The 20,114-nt window shown below is 40.6% G+C and overlaps 1 protein-coding gene across 1 annotated transcript in view; it reads left to right on the forward strand.

Annotated features, from left to right (window-relative positions):
• Positions 1 to 1,078: 1,078 nt before the first annotated feature.
• The window catches only part of LOC110086130 (collagen alpha-6(VI) chain), a 66,182-nt gene continuing 47,146 nt past the window's right edge, over positions 1,079 to 20,114 (forward strand). The window contains exons 1-7 of the mRNA XM_078377346.1: positions 1,079 to 1,687; positions 10,452 to 10,644; positions 11,539 to 11,634; positions 12,495 to 13,112; positions 14,512 to 15,132; positions 16,495 to 17,058; positions 17,635 to 18,198. Of these exons, the coding sequence (XP_078233472.1) occupies positions 11,559 to 11,634; positions 12,495 to 13,112; positions 14,512 to 15,132; positions 16,495 to 17,058; positions 17,635 to 18,198 (2,443 nt within the window). The 5' untranslated portion in view covers positions 1,079 to 1,687; positions 10,452 to 10,644; positions 11,539 to 11,558. The remainder of the gene's footprint in view (positions 1,688 to 10,451; positions 10,645 to 11,538; positions 11,635 to 12,494; positions 13,113 to 14,511; positions 15,133 to 16,494; positions 17,059 to 17,634; positions 18,199 to 20,114) is intronic.

Consider the following 20,114-nt stretch of genomic DNA (forward strand, 5'->3'; position numbering starts at 1 on the left):
AATTAAAAAGCTATCAGATCAACATAAACAATTAGGATCAAAGAAGATACTTATTGAACTAAAAAAACTAGAGCAGAGTTAGAAGCATTGGATACAGCAAAGGTTCAGACTGATATGAACTATTTAAAGAAAGAATATTATGAACATTGCAATAAAAACACTGAACTGGTATCATATGGAGAATCCAAAGCCGGAATTAAGATTGCCAAAAGAAATATCAACAACCTCCAATATGCAGATGATACCACTCTGATGGCAGAAAGTGAGGAGGAATTAAAGGACCTCTTAATGAGAGTGAAAGAGGAGAGTGCAAAAATTAGTTTGAAGCTCAACGCCAAAAAAACTAGGATCATGACCACTGGCCCCATCACCTCCTGTCAAATAGAAAGGGAGGATATGGAGGCAGTGACAGATTTTACTTTCTTGGGCTCCCTGATCACTGCAGATGGTGACAGCAGCCACAAAATTAAAAGATGCCTGCTTTTTGGGAGGAAAGCAATGAGAAACCTAGACAGCATCTTAAAAAGCAGAGACATCACCTTGCCGACAAAGGTCTGCATAGTAAAAGCTACAGTTTTTCCAGTAGCGATGTATGGAAGTGAGAGCTGGACCATAAAGAAAGCTGACCGCCGAAGAATTGATGCCTTTGAATTGTGGTGCTGGAGGAGGCTCTTGAGAGTCCCCTGGACTGCAAGGAGATCAAGCCTATCCATTCTAAAGGAAATCAACCCTGAGTGCTCACTGGAAGGACAGATCCTGAAGCTGAGGCTCCAGTACTTTGGCCATCTCATGAGAAAACTCCCTGGAAAAGACCCTGATGTTGGGAAAGTGTGAAGGCAAGAGGAGAAGGGGATGACAGAGGATGAGATGGTTGGACAGTGTCATCAAAGCTACCAGCATGAATTTGACCCAACTCCGGGAGGCAGTGGAAGACAGGAGGGCCTGGCGTGCTCTGGTCATGAAGAGTTGGACACAACTTTTTCATAATTTTTTAAAAAATGGATTGTACATTTTAGAAATGTCACAATACATTGATTCCATAGGGGCATGAGACAAAAAATTAAATTTTTGTTTGTTAAGCAGTATAAAGATGACGAATTGCTAGTTTCTTCAGATGTTTCTCTGGGAAGGGTCGTTGCTGTATTACTTGGGTTGCTATTGTACATGGCTATTAAAGCCTTGATGTGTTGCTAGGCTTATTATAAAGCCAAGCTTGTAATAAGGAGCAGTGGAGGGACTTACAGATGTATGAGAGTGAGGGGGAAAGAGGCCATTTCAGCATCTTGATTCAGCATTAGAAACTGCAAGCAGCAATGTCTTCTTCTGTGCAGTGTGACTGAGGGTGGAGGTTAACAGCACTTATGAAATGAAAGCCATTTCCTCTTCATTCTTTCCTCCTTTGAAACAAAAAGGACACAGAGAATGAATGGCATAAAAATGTAAGCCATATCTTTGCCAATTTCAATTTTGACAGTATGTTCAGAGCTGGTGATGCAATAGAAAGTGTCAAGTGGGTTGGGACTGATTCCTCTCACAGTGGGTTGGTTATAATAACTCATGTCCTGTGAATTCACCCTGCTAAATTGCTGCCTTGGTGAAAAAAATTATCAGTAGAGCTTTACATAAAAGATCCAGTCTTTCAAGAACCACGGTCCTGGAGGGGTAGGTATGTGACTTGGGTTAATGGGTAAGTATCTTACTTGTTATTCGTAAAACCTTGTTAAGATTGTTTAGATTTTTCCCCATTGCTTATTTTAAAGATTTCTTTTGGATCAGGGCTCTATCATTAAGCATAAATGCTAAAACAACTTTTTAGAAAAATAGATACATAGATGTTTGAAGTGAAAAACATTGTGACTTATTGCTTACACATTTTACAAGGTATGGGTTACAGATTTGATTTCATCTACCAATTTCTGGCTTTGGTGATATTTGTGTGAAGGGTGCTACTATGCTATTTCCCTTTCCTTTCTTTTTGTCTGCTTGAACACTGTTTAATCTTAGGTGTTAGCTACTCATAAGTAAAATTTTATTTTAAAGAAAGATCCATGCATAATTCTGATACTGTAGCCCCGATCTATTAACATTCTCATTCCTGTATTATTTCTCTGTATTTTCAATGCTTTTCCCCCAATGGATCTAATCTCTCCAAAATTAAATATTTTTTAAAGTCCTACAATTTGATAAGATTTCAGTTGCAATCCGGGTCATGTTTACAAGAAAGTAAACTGTATTAAAATCAGTGCTATTTATATCTGAGAAGACACAGTTAGGATGTTGTTATTGGGCTGCAACTCTATATGCACTTACCTAGTCAGATTGTCCATTGAACATCGATGGATTGACTTCTGAATAGATACTTAAAAGACTGTACTGTTAAGCACATTCTTAACTCTTCCGGTGACATCAGTTTAAAAGTATACCAGGCAAAAAGAAAAGAAAAAGACAAAAAAGACAAAAACAATGTAGCACCTTAAAGACTAACTGCTATATTTTAATGTGAGCTTTTGTGGACAAGTCCACTTTGTCAGACGTTAAGAGTTTAAAAGTAATAATCGTTGGTTGCACTGTGCTCATTCTAACAGTGCTCTGAGTTGTCCTGGCAGAATAACTTTGCATTCCACTTCCGAGACAAATTTGCCAATCAGAATGTAATTATCCTTTGTATCTTGCATTTACCTGGATTTTGCCTTTCAGTTTTCTGCTACTGCCCCCCATATCAAACTGTATTTAAAGATAAGCATCTTACAAAAAAAAGCCTTTAGAATTATGTCTATTTAGGATAATGAAGGAACATGCACATTGAATATAAAATAGTTCTAGACTTATTTATTGTGTGAAAAAATATACATGAACTATTATTTAATTTATTATTATTTAATTTTTAAATTTGTAGATTTTAATGCCGATTTTCAATATCACTTTAATGAGGAATTAAGATGAAAGGGATTTGGGAACAAACACACATGAAACTAATGCAAAACTGATTTATCCATCCTTACTTTTCAGTGCAAGAGTGTTTTCACTTCAAATTTATGTGGAGTTTTATTAAGGAAAGGAATTCCAAGGAAATGTTAATTTTAAAAATGAATTCAGAGGGTGAATCTGAAGGGAGAAGGGAGATTTAGGTGTTCTGCTGTGACTCTTCATTTTCTCTGAACACAATAATCACTAAACAATTTTCCACAGCATAGTACACGTTGTGTGCACACATCAGGTTTCATTAAATTTAATCTTTATATTTAAATATTTATTGAAACATTAAGGCCAAAAGAATATCAAAATAGTACAGTGAAATATTATGTATATGTGTATATATATGATACATATATATAACACACACGTATAATACAGTTATTGTATATTTAAAAAGAAGTTCCACTGATTTCATTGTTGGGGTTCATTCTCAGAAATAGGCCTTATGTCCTTTACAGAGGACAATCTGTTTGAAGACACCTTCTATTTCAAGTACAATTTAAAACTTTAGTTGTATATGGAAATGCAGGTAAAATTATAATCAAATTTAAATGTTGAGATAATTAGATTATGTTTGTTCAGAAGTGGGTTACTTCAATAGCGATATTTAAGCAGTTTGCTGCATCTTCTATTGTACACATAGTGGACAATAAATTGCATGCACATAGAGTAAGTGCTGCATTGATTGAATTTCTCCACAGACATATAACATTTGTCCTGTATCCAAATAGCCCCATTGTACTTGATTATTCTTTGATCTTCCTACTTCACTTTGAAGTCTATTAAGTGACTTCCAGATGGTCCAGCTAGAGTCTTGTCCAGGTGGGCGACATTCTTCAGCATTCATCTATTTGACAAGGTGTGTTGTTTTTGTTCTCCATAGATTTAGCCTAGCCTTTTCTGGTTTAATATTTAGAGCTTGAGACGTGAGCAGAAAAAAAATCCTTCATTTTAACTGTCTTCTAAGAGGGTTGTGTCCATGAAGTGGATGGGTTTGGTGTTGTATTACATTATTTTGTTCACTGTTTGCTAGCACCTCTCAGCCTACTTCTCAAGGGGCAATGCCAGCCAAATAACAGACATTTTTAAAATGGGGGTGGGTTTCAGGTAGCCGAGAAAATAGATTTTCTTTAGCAAATACATACAGTAGAGGCAAAAGAGGCATATACTAAATATCCAGGAACTAGAGATCCTCCTACCTCTTGAGCCACTGGTTTCTGCTGTTTTTAGCTGGCATTGGGGAGGCCCTGCCCCAGTCTTGCAAGTCTTTGCCTGTCCTGAGGCAAAGTCTTGTGAGGCTTTCCTCAGTCTCATGAGCCTTTTACTATAGCTCAAGAAACTTAATATCAAGCTAGAGGATAGGTTTTGCATGTTTTGGAAAAGATTGTTTCCTCAAGTGGTGAAATACATCTGTTTGTCACACGGCATGATTTTTCTTACCTATTGACATAGTATTTAGCATGTCTTGTATTCTAATTCTATGCTAGAAGGTAAACGTGGGGTTAATTTGCAAAGCTGATGCTGAAACAAGTCTCTTCGAGAAAATCCCTTTGGCAAAGGGACAATGTACTGCTTGAAGGGAAAGCCCAGGGCCTAAACTGATTCACAGCAATGTCTCATGAGGCTGGGTTTAGAAAGACTTTGGAAGGCCAGCATGAAAGCTCTCCCCATATAGCAGTCGTTGTGCAGTCTGATGCTCCATCTGCATCCAGCCTTGGAGTGCCTGGCAAGGCAAAGACTGATGTTTACTTTCTGCTCTCTTTGAAAAACTGCTGTGGCTGCATTTCAGCTGAAATGGAAATTAATCCATAGGCAAGCCAGATTATTTGTAATTAGGATGTTGATTAGCTGAAGATACAAAATAAAAAGTACAGGACTGGAAGATTACCAAATATATCAGGGAGGAAAGACTTCCAAGAGCTACAAGACGCTTCCAAAATACTAATGCTAAAGGCATAAAACAACTGGAAAAGGGACAAGGTGGATTTAGATTTGTATGTCTGAGAGTACATTTGGAAACTGGGTCAAAAGGTTCTAACTGCTTTTCTTTAAAGGTATTCATTCTTCTACTGTACTCCATTACTGTAATGCTCTTGCCATGGTACTTTACTGCTGTAAACCAACAGCAAAGTTGCTGTATGGTAAATCAAAACCAAAAATATTGGACCATAGCAACAATTTCTTGAAAAGGGTTCAGGGTTCCTTCAGGGATATTGCATCCACCCCTAATTATACAGTTTTTCAGTGCTCTGTGACTACTGCGCATGACCTGTCTTTACTGGGCTCTTTTGTGAGTTAAAGTTCCTTTTTAAAAATATAGGATGCTTTTAGTTCCTGCAAGCCCTGTTTCTCAGTGCCCCCTTTTTGTACACTCCTCATTGAAATGGCAACTTACATTATGTGTTATTTAAATCTCTGTAGCAGGTGGACACTTCAACCTTCTGGTAGTAGCCCATCATATCTATCCACAAATAAATCTACCCAACATGTCATACCCAGTTGGAATAAGTACCTGTAAAATCAAGATAGATTTTCAAGACCAGCTATGCCAAAACACTCTGTCCAGTGCCCTGTTCAGTGTCATGTGTTGTGGCTGTGGCAATATAGGAATATCTGTCACCAAGTTGGTTGTGTATCTGCTTACGTGACCAGTAATTCAACCAGTGATGAGGACAGGCAGGCAACCAGACCCCTCCAACTGTGTGGCTTGTTGTCATACACTCATGATTCTCTGTAGCAGTGTCTTTCTTTTCTTTTCTTTTCTTTTTTCTTTTCTTTTCTTTTCTTTTCTTTTCTTTCTTTCTTTCTTTCTTTCTTTCTTGCTGAAAATAATAGAATTAAAAGCATAATAAGTTATATATTTTTAAAACAAACTATAAAATACAATTGAATAATTTAAAACAGGTAAAACATTAAAAGCTATCTTAACTTAAAAATGGCATTTAGGGACTCAATCATGATTGTTAAAAGTCTGCCTGAAAATGTGGGTCTTCAGCTGTTGACAAGAAGGGTAAAAGGGAGGTGACCAACATGATTTCCTGAGGGACAGCATTCCATAAGGTGGGAGCAGCCACAGAGAAGGTCCTTTCTCGTGTCCCCATCAACAGTTCCTGCACTAGCAATGGGACAGAGAGGAGGATCTCCTCTGCTGAGCTTAAGTGCCGAGAAGGCTCATATGGGGAGATATGGTCCTTCAAGTAGCCTGGACCCAAGCCATATAGGGATTTATAGGTAATAACCAGTACTTTGAATTGGGCCCGGAAATGGACTAGCAGTTGTTGTAGCAGGAGTGTTATATTCTTTCTATAACTGGTCCCAGTCAGTAGTCTGACTGCCACATTTTGAACCAGTTTCCAAATGGTCTTTAAAGGCAGCCCCACACAGAGCCAAGCGGGATGTAACTAAGGCATTCATCACTGTAGCCAAATCAGATGTCTTCAGAAATGGGCACAACTGGCACACCAGTTTTAATAGTGCAAAAGCACTCCTGGTCACCACCAAAACCTGGACATTCAGGCTCAAGGATGACTCCAGGAATACATGCAAGCTGTGAACCTGAGTTTTCAGGGGAAGATAACTTCATCCAGCACAGATTGTATCCCTATTCCTTCAACTGCCCAGCAAAAAAATAAAAAAATAAAAAGCAACACTTACATCTGGCATGTCATTGCTAATATAATTGCAATGAAGGGAATGTTTATACATGGATTTCAAAATGGAAATAGCTGTGTATGAGCAGCTGCAGGAAAATGCAGGTTTTAAAGCAGGGGATAAGTAGATGACAGAAGATTGAATTTAGGATAATTTGTTTAGGGAAAATAAAATTTAGACCTAAAAAGGGAAAGGGAAATCAGGAGCAAATTTTAATTTGTCAAATTGCAGTGATTGACATTTGTTTGTCTATGATAAATGTTATTTTGGATAGCTTTAAGAAGATGAAAAGAAGTGTTGGTACATCGTGTGTTCCTATCACACTGGCCCCACATCCTAGGGGAAAAATATACGAACTGCTAATACTAGTCTATAGGCCTGTATTATAAATTCTCTGGTTAAATAAGTATGATTGCATATTATATATAATATAATTTAAATGATTTCGATAGCACAACACATTCCATTTTAACAGTAAAATTTCTTTACATGTTATCATAAGGAGATCAGAATACACACTGTGAATATTGTACTTTGTTAGCTATGTTTTAGGGAGGGGAAACTGTTTATTAAGTCTGAGTCCAGCTCCTTTTGAAAGAGCAATGTCATGTTGCAAGAGAGAAACATCTTTATGCACAGATAATTGCACAGCTGTGTTACAAGGCCAGACTGGTGTGCATGAAACTGATGAATAGTGGACCTCCTGGGTGTGGGGGAGCAGCAGTGAGACTATAGGAGAGGAATGAAATCTATCTCTTCATTAAGACCTTACACAACCGTAATATCCAGGTATATCCGGTCAAGATAAATTAAATTTAAGCCAAATTAAACTCCAACAGGGCTCTCATCCACTTACTCTCTAGCTGTTTCCTTACTAACTTCATGGCTTGAAATTCCTCTTTAAACCAGAGGGAGTGTTGGGCTCTGTAGTGAAGAGGGCATTTGGGAGCAATTGTGTCAACCACCGGGGTCACATCAGTGTACCATCTGCTGACCTTGGCTTCAGCAGGATTGCTAACCAGATCAACCGGATAGCCCCTGAAGGCCTCCCAGAACATATCCAGATAAAGAAGCCACCAGAGACAGACCATTTTCACTGGTTTATTCTCCCCGGTGGGGTGAGGAAGTCACTGAAGTTAGGTTAAATCTCAACAGGAAGTGATCCAACCATGGAAGGGGAGATCAGCAGAGGTGGGATTCAGCAGGTTCGCACCTATTCTATAGAACTGCTTCCTAAATGTACTGTTGGTTCTTAGAACTGTTTGCTGGCCTGAGATGAATGAAGGAGGAGGGGCCAGGTGACCAGCAATGAACAGGGGGAGGGGGCACAATTAGCTGCCTCCCTTCCCGCACCACACTGAGCCATCTGAGGTGTGGTGTGGGTGAGAGAGATAAAGCCCTGGAAAGAGCAGAGGCATCACTGGGGGAAAGGGGGGAGGATGAGTCCTTCATGTCCCCAGGAAAGCAGCTCCAACGGATCTTCTCCAACCCAAAGCAACACCCCCTGTTTGTTTCCTGAATTTAGCTGCAATCCTCACGGTAGCTGGCGGTGGGGAAATCCATATTTCTAGCAACAACATACTGCTGCGAGTGATCCCTCCTGTCATAATAATAATATGAAGCATATGAAGATGGGTTGGTCTGGAATTGACAGTTAAAACCCATAAACTTGACAAAATACCTGTCCCTGGTGGAAACGAAAATTGCTAGCCCCTGTTTGTTGGCATGGTTCAATACAGCTATGGGCATTGTGGGACTCTCTTTGGGACCCAGCTTAGGAAGATTGTCATGTTGAGTATCTGCGCATTCAGATTTACCCCTGCATCCTAAGTGTATGCTGGAGGCTGAAGTAAACCAGAACTGCCCTCTCCAATGAATAGGAAACAGTTATTTGGACCCATACTATCTGTGTGTTTGGGGTGGGAAGGGAGATGAGCTTTTGTGCTCTTTATTACCTTTTTCCATCCCGACCCTGTGCCTTGCCTGCTCCTGCTTGACCACTCCAGGGTTGGAATGCCCTGCTCTTCCCTATTATTATGCCATGCCTTTCATTCTCCATCCAACACTGCTTCTCTTTGTTGCTCTCAGAGGATAGTTTAATCATGTGTGCCAGTTTCTATGAACTTGCCCCCCCACCAGCTTCCCATACCTCGTCCGCCTTTTGTTTCTGAGACACTGTCACCGGACTGGTGTCTCCATGTCCATCTGTCTCACTCATGGGAAAAGTCATTTCCCCACTCCCTCTTTCTCTCCCTCTGGGCACGGTGCCACCTAATTCGACCAGTTCCTCTGGCTGGGCACCTAAGGCTGCTCTCTTCCCCTCTTTGCCACTCCCTGAGGGGGGAGGGGGGAGCTTCATCCTTGAATTACCCCTTTTATGGCATGCCGGGGGGGGGGAGAGAGATCGGCATGGAAGCAGGGAATAGTGGGGTGCGGGGGGGGACAGGCATCCGAAACAGGAAGGGCAGCAGGGGGAGGAGCAGGGCGCGTGTGTGAGAGAAGGCTCCGCAGCCCCTTCCATGCTCAGGCACAGCTGAAAGTGCCCGGTGCAGAGCCTGCACTCTGGGCATTGGGTGTGTGTGGGGGGGGAGAGGGAGTTCTGACCTGCCCTCTCTGGACAGCCAGAGCTCAGTGACACCAAAGGTCACTGTAGGTGCCACAGTCAAAAACACCTACCCGCCACAGTGGGTACTGTATGGGATATACCATGGTTGGATGGGATGTACCGTGAGTCTGGTGTGCTGTGAGGACAACTCGTCAGCCATGCCACCTGTGCCATGGTGCCATGAAGGGAAAGAGGGAACTGAGAGGAGGAAGCGGCTGCTGAGGGTGAGTGGGGGAGGTGGAGCCTGCCAGGGCTCTGAGGGAAGCCATCATCACAACCAGCACCGCCACCAACACCAATGCCCCTCAAAGCAACTGGCAAGGAGAAGCGGTGGGCACAGGGTGGAGGGGAAAGATGGAGGAGGAGGAGACCTCAGAGGAGTCAGTAACTGAAGGACCAATTGAGGTGGTGGGGTTGAGGTGGAGTGGCAACAGATTGAAAAGAGACCATACCTTCCAAGCCAGAAGGAAGTGGGGGAGGGGGAGAATAACTCCACAACAGGTGTGCAAAGGCGGCCGGCCTCCAGGTAACAACAAGCAGGGCTATCAGTCATTTCAGGAGCAGGAAAGGGGATGGAAGCAATTTTTACTGGTGAGCTATAGGGTGAAATAGGAGGTAAAGGGAAGGAGAGATGTGTCAGTTCTGTGTCAAACTTTGTCATAAGCACCCACTGTGAGGTGTGTGTTTGTTTGTGTGTGTGTGTTTGGCACATGTCCATGGTGAGGGTAACAGCAGTGGTATGTCCAAACAGATACACTTATCTAGATGTCTTAATCATGTGAGAAGTAGTTGTGATGATAGGCAGTAGGGAGACCACCGTGGAAGAAACCCTCATCGGATCCCACTGTCCTGGGCATTTATTTATTTATTTATTTATTTATTTATTTATTTATTTATTTATTTATTTATTTATTTATTTATTTATTTATTTATTTATTTATTTATTTGTCAGTCATTAGGACATAGAACCTGTTGTTAATTTATTTGAATCCCACCACTGGAGATCAGCTAATATTCATCAGATCACAAGAGTATACCAGCACTGTCCATTGGTCAAAGATAGCAGAGGCATCAACTGCTATTCAGTCAAGAACACAGGAAATGAATTATTCATCATGGCTATCATGCATTTAAATGCTCCCTTATACCTGCTTTATTCTGGACTTGAAGAATTAACAATCTCTCTCTTTTCTCTCCCCCCCCCCATTCTTGTCCAAAGACTGATCTACTAAGAAAAGAATGAAGCTTTAGCTTCACAGCCCTAATCCTGGAGGAGCTGCAGAACTTTAGTCCACAGTAAAAAAAAAATTGTAGTGATCTGTTATGGAACAACCCCACTGAAGAAGATAAGTGGTTACCCAGACCGCATTGCTGATTGTGAAAGGTCCCCCCTGTAACAGTCCAAGCTTCAGGTTCACAACTCTCCTCATCCTCTTGCATGCATTTTCTTTTTGGTTTATATGCTTAATGGTAGGACATTTTTATTGCGCCTTATTCAAGAGTTATGCTTGAAAGTGTAAAGGGCTAAATGTAATGGGGTGGGGGCTGGGATTATAATAAGGCAAGGCTCTTCAATGTGGAAGTATAGCTAGCGCATTCAGTTGAATGTGCTTACAAGTGCCTCTGAAGAACTTTGCACTGAACCTATAAAAGTCTGCCTTACTTCTGGAGGAGGAATATATGCATGCCTCCTACACACACTATGATTAAAGCACTTCATGCTTTTAGGCATAATCTTTGAATTGGGCTCCTCTCTTTTTTTAAACTTATGTGAGTCACTTTGGAAGACCATAGCTGTCTGAAAGGAAAGGATATTCTGGTAACAGAAGAAAAGATGTCTCTTCCTGTTGGAGCCATTGATTCAAGACTATGAAGGCTTGACACCAGAAACTTGATATTCATAATATTCACGCAAAGGGATTATGTGGATATTAATGCATCTTGATGGATTTTAATGTGGCCCTGTTTTTCAAGCTTGCAGTACAATCTTTGGTCCCCTAGGTTGCAAACTACCTAACGATTGCAAGGGTTTGCTGTTGCTACTATTTGAAATTAGGAGAGCATAACACAAAGGATATAGTTACAGGCCCACATTCTCCCATCTGTTGTGGGCACCCCTCCACTGCGTAAGATGTCGTGAGATATCTCCCTCATGGAGCTATCAGAGTGCAGCTTTATAGATTTATTTCCTGATCATCGATACACCTTCTGATGGCTTTGTTTTTGACTTTGCTTCTTGGGGCACTAGTATTAAACATATATAACATGTGGTGAAAGAAGTTTTTGTTTGTTTGTTGTATTTCCAGATTTATTTCCTGGACTATCCATGCACAATCTGAAGATGTTTTTGACTTTGTTCCTTGTTATTCTTGGGACACAGACTTCTATAACCCAGAAACATGGTACTTCAGTATTTCTTTTAAAGAGTACTACATCGTGTTTCACATTCATATGGGTTGTTCTATGAATGAGGACAATCTAGACCGCAATCTTCTTTGCAGCAATCATGGAGGGGAGAAGTTTCAGATGTGATACTTCAAAAGAAAATACATTTGTTCCTGACATTTTCATCAGTTTTGTTAATGTTACATTATTACCAGTGAATTAGGGAGTTGATTCCCTGACACTTTTCCAGAAGCAGAGAAAACCAAACCAGCTGTTCCTGCAGCTTACATAAAGGATAATTGGGAGATACAATGGATGTTGTATAGATTTGTTTGCATGTTTAATGCATTTTATGATAATTTCTAGTTACATTCTTAGGACAGTTTACAAGAAAAATATTAGGTGAAAATATAAACAAGACACAGTAAATCAAAAAGCAGCAAGATGGCATAATCAGAAACATACTGCTGCATAGATCATACCTGAAAAGAGAAACAAATGAAAGAATAGGACTACACCATTGTCATAGGAGTGGGGTGTCTAAATAACTTTATTTAAACATTGCCACTATATAGCATATTGGGTTGGATCTAGGACCTGCCTGGCCAGAAGGCTCAACTCATAGGAGGTTCCTCTCTGATTTTCAAGGACGTGCCCCTTGTATTTTAGGTCATCTCATTTATCAGAGTTCTCTGATCCTTTATATACTGTATTCAAAGCCTTAGATGGGCTTCCATGGCAAGACAATGGATGAGGAATCTGTTTCCACAAGACCAATTCCACATGCCTAAATCTGGATCTCAACCATTATTTTTACTCGCTTAGTATTTTACTGTCAACAATAAGTTGATACACTGTTTGCTTTCTGCTTTTGCAGGCACTGAGTCAGCAGACATCGTCCTTTTGATTGACAGCTCAGATACACTTGGAAAAAGAGCCTTTTCCATGATGAGATCTTTTGTGAACAGAATGATTAACGGTCTGACGATAGGCCCAAACAAATACCGTGTGGCCCTTGCACAGTACAGTGATGACATATTCGTTGAATTCCAGCTGGACAAATTCCAAGCAAAGAGCCCCATGTCGAATCACATTAAAAAGAACCTCTTTTTCAAAGGTGGATCTTTAAGGACAGGAAATGCCATTCAAAATGTTCATGAGATTTTTTTCAAAACACCAATGGAAGACAGGAACCGGATTGTGGTGGTTGCAACTTCAGGGATGTCAGAAGATGACGTGGAGAGGCCTGCCAGGCTACTTCAACAGGAGGGGGTAAAAATCATAGCTTTGGGAACACAGGGTGCATCTCTGCAAGAGCTTGAGTCAATAGCTACTCATTCATTCTATTACAAGTTTGAAGCGCCAAAGGATTTCCTTGTATTTTCTCAAAATATGTCCAATGTGATTGAATCTGCTATAACAGTGGGCACTGAAGTCATCCCAACAACTCCTCCACCGACTACTCCACCAAGGATTCAAAATGAAACAACTAAAGGTACAGAAAACAGTGCAACAGAATTATGGGCGAATGAATTGGTTAAAAAAACCCTCCTTTGTCCCTCAGAGCCAAACTCTATCAAACGTGTAAAAAAAGGAGTAAGGGTCATTGGGCTGCAATTCCCATCCACCCAGTATTGCCAGTAGTAAGTGGCTGTGGGGGTTAGTGTCTAACAACTGGAAAGCCGAAGATCCCTTAATTCTGCTATAGGTGCTTCTGGAGTGTCCTCTGGGTACTTTAAGAACAACAGTCTGGGGATTGGAGCGTGACTGAGTCCATGGCATGTGGGGGGAAAGACAGCCTTCTTCTTGGCGTCTTCAGGGCTATTTCCTCCAAGAGAAAAACTGTCATTAGCATTGAGGGCAGTCCAAACAACAACTGAAGGAGCATCTAAATCTTCCACAGGAGATCAGAAACAATGCAGTGGCTCTGATCTCACTAATGCGCAAGGGAAGCGCAAACATGGACATTTCAATGTATGTTGTAAAGGAAATCTAGCATTCAGAAATCCTTTCTACATTAGTTTGCAGTGTGGTAACTTCACCAGAAGCTCATGTAAGACACAAATGCCATTCCATGTCATTGGCATTCCATGCATGCCCTGTTATATTATTTGGGTACCAGCAAGAAAACTGATCAGCATTCACTTGTCCCACTGCTTACAGTCATCAGATTACTGATTCAAAATATCATATCTACTGGACGTTATTCCACTCTGTCATGAAGAGATAGACCAAATCTTTCTTCATGTTCATTTCCTACACTGGTATCGTTTTCCCTCCAGGGATGCAGTTCCTTCAGAGCTCTGTACCTATGTAATTACTGGAAGCAATGGGATATGATTGTTCATGAGCTTCAAGCTCCAAGAAGCCTTTCATCCATTAATCCATATGGAAATACTTCCTTGATTTCCATCTCTGTAATGGGATCTTTTTAGTAACAAATATGATTGCATAAGGGATGTGGTGGCGCTGCGGGCTAAACCGCAGAAGCCTGTGCTGCAGGGTCAGAAGACCAGCCCGTCGCTTGTTCCAGCTCCCGCCAACCTAGCGGTTCGAAAGCATGTAAAAATGCAAGTAGATAAAGAGGGACCACCTCGGTGGGAAGGTAACAGCGTTCCGTGTCTAAGTCGCACTGGCCATGTGACCACAGAAGATTGTCTTCGGACAAAACGCTGGCTCTATGGCTTGGAAACGGGGATGAGCACTGCCCCCTAGAGTCGAACACAACTGGATAAAAAAATTGTCAAGGGGAACCTTTGCCTTTACCTTATGATTGCATAAAACCGGGATCTTCCACATATACAGTATGTACATATGAAAATATTTATAAAAGAAGTGGTTGGGGAAAGGGGAGCCAAGACTTGTAATCTTATTGTGTGTTCTTCCTTTTACAGTGGCAGACTGTCATGGTGATTCAGTTGCAGATGTTGTCTTTGTGGTGGATGAGAGCATTTCCCATGCTGATGTTACACATGTCAGAAAATTCTTAGAAAATACAGTGAACTCTCTTGATGTGAACAAAGACTGCATAAGAATTGGCCTTGTGATGTACAGCACTGAGCCACGAGTTCTGTCTTTTCTGAGCAATGAAACAGAGAAAAGTGACATTTTGCAGCAAATTCAGAGCTTTTCTCCCAGAAAAGGAAAAGCTAACCTGGGTGCTGCCATTAATGCTACCAGGAAACAAGTTTTTGCTAGACATGCTGGAGGCAGGAAGTCTCAAGGAGTAGAACAAATAGCCACCATCATCACTCACAGACCCTCAGACGACTCTATAATAGATGCAGCTAAACTCTTGCTGGAGGCCTATGTGACAGTATTTGCCATTGGTATTGAAGGAGCTAATATCACCCAGTTAGAAAAGGTAGTATCATATCCACCAAATAAGAATGTTATACAACTGCTGAAATTCTTTGACTTGCCAAGTAAGGTTGACATGTGGCAGAAGAAACTCTTCAATCAAATACAGGACACGATCTATGTTCAGTCTGCAAGAAAAATACACCTCAAAGCAGGTAACACCTTTGGGGTAAGCCAGCTAGCAATGCCCCTGCTTACATATTTACTGTTCCTTCCCTTGTACCCTTAGTGGTTGTACAAGGAGAGAGAGCAAGGCAGGGACAAGAAGGATGAACTGGCCACATCTTTATGAGGATCAGCATATAGAATTTGGCACAGCATAGGACATGGATCCAGCTATCATGTGGCATAATGGCCAATGCCCCTCCTTAACCTGCCTGCCAGGAGTGATACATAGGACTATAGAGTTGGCAATAATCATCTTTCAGCCCCTGAACTGGCAGTTGCCTGTAAGTCCACCTCAAGATCTCTTAGGAAGATGGCCTTTGGGGAAACAGGAGGATTATCCTGAATGGTTGACAGAAATGGATCTATTCCATTTATGCCACAAGAGGCTTATCCCCCATCTCACTGCCAAATTACTGCAGCTGCAACCAATTCAGTACCCCATTACATAATTTGTGAAACCACAGGCCTTCTTCCAAGTCTGAGAGATAAATGCCGTTAGGCTTAAGAAATACAAGTTGCCTAAAGGAGATGCCAGGTTTCAATTAAACTTTTCACTTTCTCCATATCAAATATAGTTTCTGCATTGCTATATGTGTACATATATGTGGAGTGTACACAGCATTCCAAGTATGATTGCATTGTACATTTGTGCAAAAGCATTAGGACACTAGCAATTTTATTTTCCCCATAGTCCCTAACATGGAATTCACCTTTTTCCCAAGAGGTGAAAAATAGCTCAACATTTTCATCAAGCTAACCACCATGTACTAAAGATTTACTCTTTTGGTCCATCACCGTTAGCTCAGAACCTGAAAAAGTATATGTGAAGTGTATCACTTTATACATATTTGTTTATCCTGAAATCCCATTTGTCATTTTGATATCCATTGCTCCATTTTTGAGATAACCCCTACTCATCAGTCTTTTAAAACTTCTTGTTACATTTGGTCTCTACCTGTATCTCTGCCTACTTCAATGCATCTCCTAATACTTTCAGGTCTGCCTGAGCGTTCAGTAAAAAGGTTAATCATAAATAATGATAGAAAGATCAGGCTAGCCCTGCACCTTTCTTTCCTAAATTTCCTTCATGGAGACCTACATCTGAAGAGAGCTGTGTGCAATTTCTGCTCATGATCTGGTTTTCAGGTTTCGTGATAATATGGAGATCTCTCATGGCCAGAGAGTGTTCTCTTCAGGTTTAGCTCTCCATGTGTAAAAGATAGAACAGAAGTGACAGGACTAGCTTGGTTCCTGTGTTCATAGGTTATGATTAAGCCTTTTACAGAACAGGGCTTATATTTGTTGCCTAATCATGCCTGCTGTTATAAAACATCTCTCTCTTGTTGCAGGATGTGAGGACACAGAAAAGGCTGATATTTATTTTCTCATTGATGGTTCCACAAGCATTCATTCCGATGATTTCAAAAAAGACATGAAAACCTTCCTGAAGGAAGTCATCAGACTGTTTACAGTAGGACCTGATCATGTCCGATTTGGAGTTGTGCAATATTCGAACAATCATAAGGTAGAATTTGAAGCTCATGTGCACACTCAAAGCAAAAGCCTAGAAAAAGCCATTAATAATATCAGACAACTGACAGGAAAAACTTATACTGGAGCAGCTTTAAAGGCCATGCTGCCATTGTTTGAAAAGGCTACAAAGGAGCGTAATAGCAAAGTGCCGTGCTATCTCATTGTGTTGACAGATGGGAAAGCGCACGACAATGTGCTGGTACCTGCCACAATGCTGAGGAACACAAAGATCAACATTTATGCTATTGGTGTGAAAGGTGCTAATGTCACCCAACTGCATGAGATTGCAGGCTCAGAATTAAGGGTATTCAATGTGCAACAGTATGTCTTCTTGAAAAATATAAAAAATGATATTGTTCGAAGCATATGCTCTAAAGAAGGTAAGACAAATACCACCCACCTCCCAGCAATTCTTCATATAAACACAACTGTGGTTGTACAAGTCAAACAAACTCAAGTTTATGCTGCCACAAATATTTCTTGGTTTCAGGTTGCTTCTTGAGGGTGAAACTAGTCATTCTGACAGAAATGGGGGATTTTGAACTCTGTATTTATTTCATTTCATTTCATCTAATTTCATTTATAAACTGCCAAGAATAACGCATTGAAATAAATTTATCCACCAACAGTTTGGGAGAAATCCCTATATGTGTACTACTCATTTATTGAAATCATGAGGACATTAAAATGCTTAATTTTTGCAAGATTGCACCCATGATTAAAACCTACTAGTATTAAACATCCTCAAAATAATAGGCATACCATAGTGTCTCATGTATTTACATACACTTGTTTGTATGTCTATGTGTTCTTTGAAGAATGATGGTTTCGTTGATATGTGTGGACTTCCCATAGATTCTAAGTGCAGCTATTACATGCATGACTGATGTAGGTTGTTTACCTGGGAACTACTGTTCTAATGATGAACCATGACACACATTTTCTCTCTCCTGTAGCTTGTAAGGAAAAGAAAGCTGATGTCATGTTCCTAGTGGACAGCTCCGGTAGCATAGGTGCTGAAAACTTCAAGAAAATGCAGAAGTTCATGAAGGAAGTGGTGAACCAGTCTGACATTGGCCTAGATCGAGTACATGTTGGCATTGTCCAGTTCAGTAGCACACAAAAAGAAGAATTTCAGCTCAACAATTACTCAACAAGAAGCGACATCATTGCGGCCATTGGAAGAATGTCTGCCTTGAATCAGAGCATACTCACGGGAGAAGCATTGCAGTTTGTGGCAAATTATTTCACACCCGCTAAAGGAGCCCGGCCTTCTGTCAACAAAATTCTGATCCTAATCACTGACGGGAAAGCACAGGACGAAGTAAAAACTCCAGCCAAAGCCCTGAGGGAGAAAGGCATCATAATCTATTCTGTTGGAGTATTTAATGCCAATAAAACTCAGCTAGAAGAGATAAGTGAGAAACCTGAAAATGTGTTTTATGTAGAAAACTTTGATATTCTAAACCAGATAGAAGACAAAATCATTTTTGGCATATGCACCCCTTATAAACCTGACGGTTAGTATTTCTCTTGATCTTGGCCATTTATGCTTCATGAAAAGCTTGCACATTTCAGAAGAAACTTTAAATATGCATACAGTTAACATGCAGTGATGCATTATTAATACTTTAATATGGACAAGGTGCTGCAAGCAGGTATTATGAAACAGCTACAAAATGTGATGTAGTCATTGGTAGCTACAAAATGGAGAATTTCACAAATCACTGCTCAGAGCACCAGGGTAAAAATTCTAAGATTCCTTCAGTGCTTTCTTCTGAAAAAGAGATCCAGTATACTTGAAAAATAATTCCAATTTTACAGCATGAAAATCTAATTATGTCCCCCTCTATCGATGTTATTGTATTTCTACAAGTGAAGGCTAATATTTCACTACCCCAATTGTTCTTTCTTTTGTGAGCTGGTTTATTTAAAACATGATCGGGTATGTGAGATATTTAAGGAGTGGTTTTGCCAGTTCCACACACCCCAGTGAGCTTCCATGGTTGAGCAAGGATTCAAACCCAGGCCTCCTGAATCCTAGTCACTACGTCATATTGGGCAACCTTAAGAACTGAGTGATCAGTTAGAAAACAGATAAATCCATTTCTAGAAGTTGAACAGAAAAAATCTATTACATCTAGCAAACATATTTTAATGTTATGAGGTTGGTAGACTTCAAAGATCTATGAAGCCATGACAGGGACATGGAAAACTACCCTTTTGGACCACTAGTCCCAGAATCCCCAGCCAGTATGGCCAAAGGAAGTCATGCCTTTTCACTTCAACTCTTCCCATTGGATTGGAGAGAAAATAAACTAAACCCAATTTTTTAAAGAAGAGAAAATTAGGAGGATTTCTCTTGGGTGAAGTTCAGGAGTATTGTTTTACCTTACTGATGAGATGGCTGAGGAGTTTGTATGCATAACTTTAATTGTACAGTCATTTCTGTGGCAGGTACCAGCTAGCAGCCTCCTAACTTCCTTCTTTTCAGTTAAAGCTTAGGGTAAGATGTTGTAAGGCAACTCTCCCCACTGGGCTTTTTCACATAAAGAAATGTGGGTTGCCAGAGAAGCTGCAAAGTGATGGAGATGTATGTAACAGAAGAAAAAACAGATGCACCACCTTCTGCTCTCTTGCAGTTTTACAGTTGTTGCTTTTTTTAAAAAACATAACAAGGTGGCTGGATAGCTCAGTGGTTTAAGTATCTGACTGCAGAGCCAGAGGTTAGGAGTTTGATTCCCCCACTGTGCCTCCTGGGAGAAGAGCCACACTGTGTGGCCTTGGGCAAGCTGCACCTCCAGAAGAATAGAATGGGAAACCATATCTGAGTATTCTCTACCTAGAAAATCCTGGAAATAGTCACTATAAATCAGAATTGACTTGACATCATGCTCTTGGTGGTGGTTGTTAAAAATGTAACATAAAAAGGCCTGATAATGAACATAGGTGGAAGTCTTTTTAATTAGGTGACAAAACTTCGGGGAACTTGATGAACAAATGATGTCCCAGCACTAGCTCCTCCCTTTTCCTGGAATTGGAGAGAACACATCATTCCCTCACATCTGCTACAGGGAAATAGTTGCAATATACAAATCTACACAATGGCTCCTCACAAATTTTATACAGTATTTGGATGGCCCTGCAGAAAGTGCTTTGCCCTAAAAATTGCAACAAGTGCTAAACTAATATTTTTCTAAAGACTTTTTTTTTTTGAGAAACATTCTGAAGATTTTTTTTCCTCTTAAAATAATTAGTGTGTGCTATCAATTTGAATCTGACTTATGGTGGCCCTTTTCAGGATTTTCAAGGCAGAGAAGTGGTTCCCCATTCCCTTCTTCTGGGGGCATCCTGAGACTGTGCAGCTTGCCCAAGGCCACACAGGCTGCCTGTACTCACAGGAGGGACAGTGGGGAAGCGAAAGTCAGAACTGATT

This window comes from Pogona vitticeps, chromosome 6, assembly GCF_051106095.1.
Source record: "Pogona vitticeps strain Pit_001003342236 chromosome 6, PviZW2.1, whole genome shotgun sequence".
Taxonomy (NCBI): Eukaryota; Metazoa; Chordata; class Lepidosauria; order Squamata; family Agamidae; genus Pogona; species Pogona vitticeps.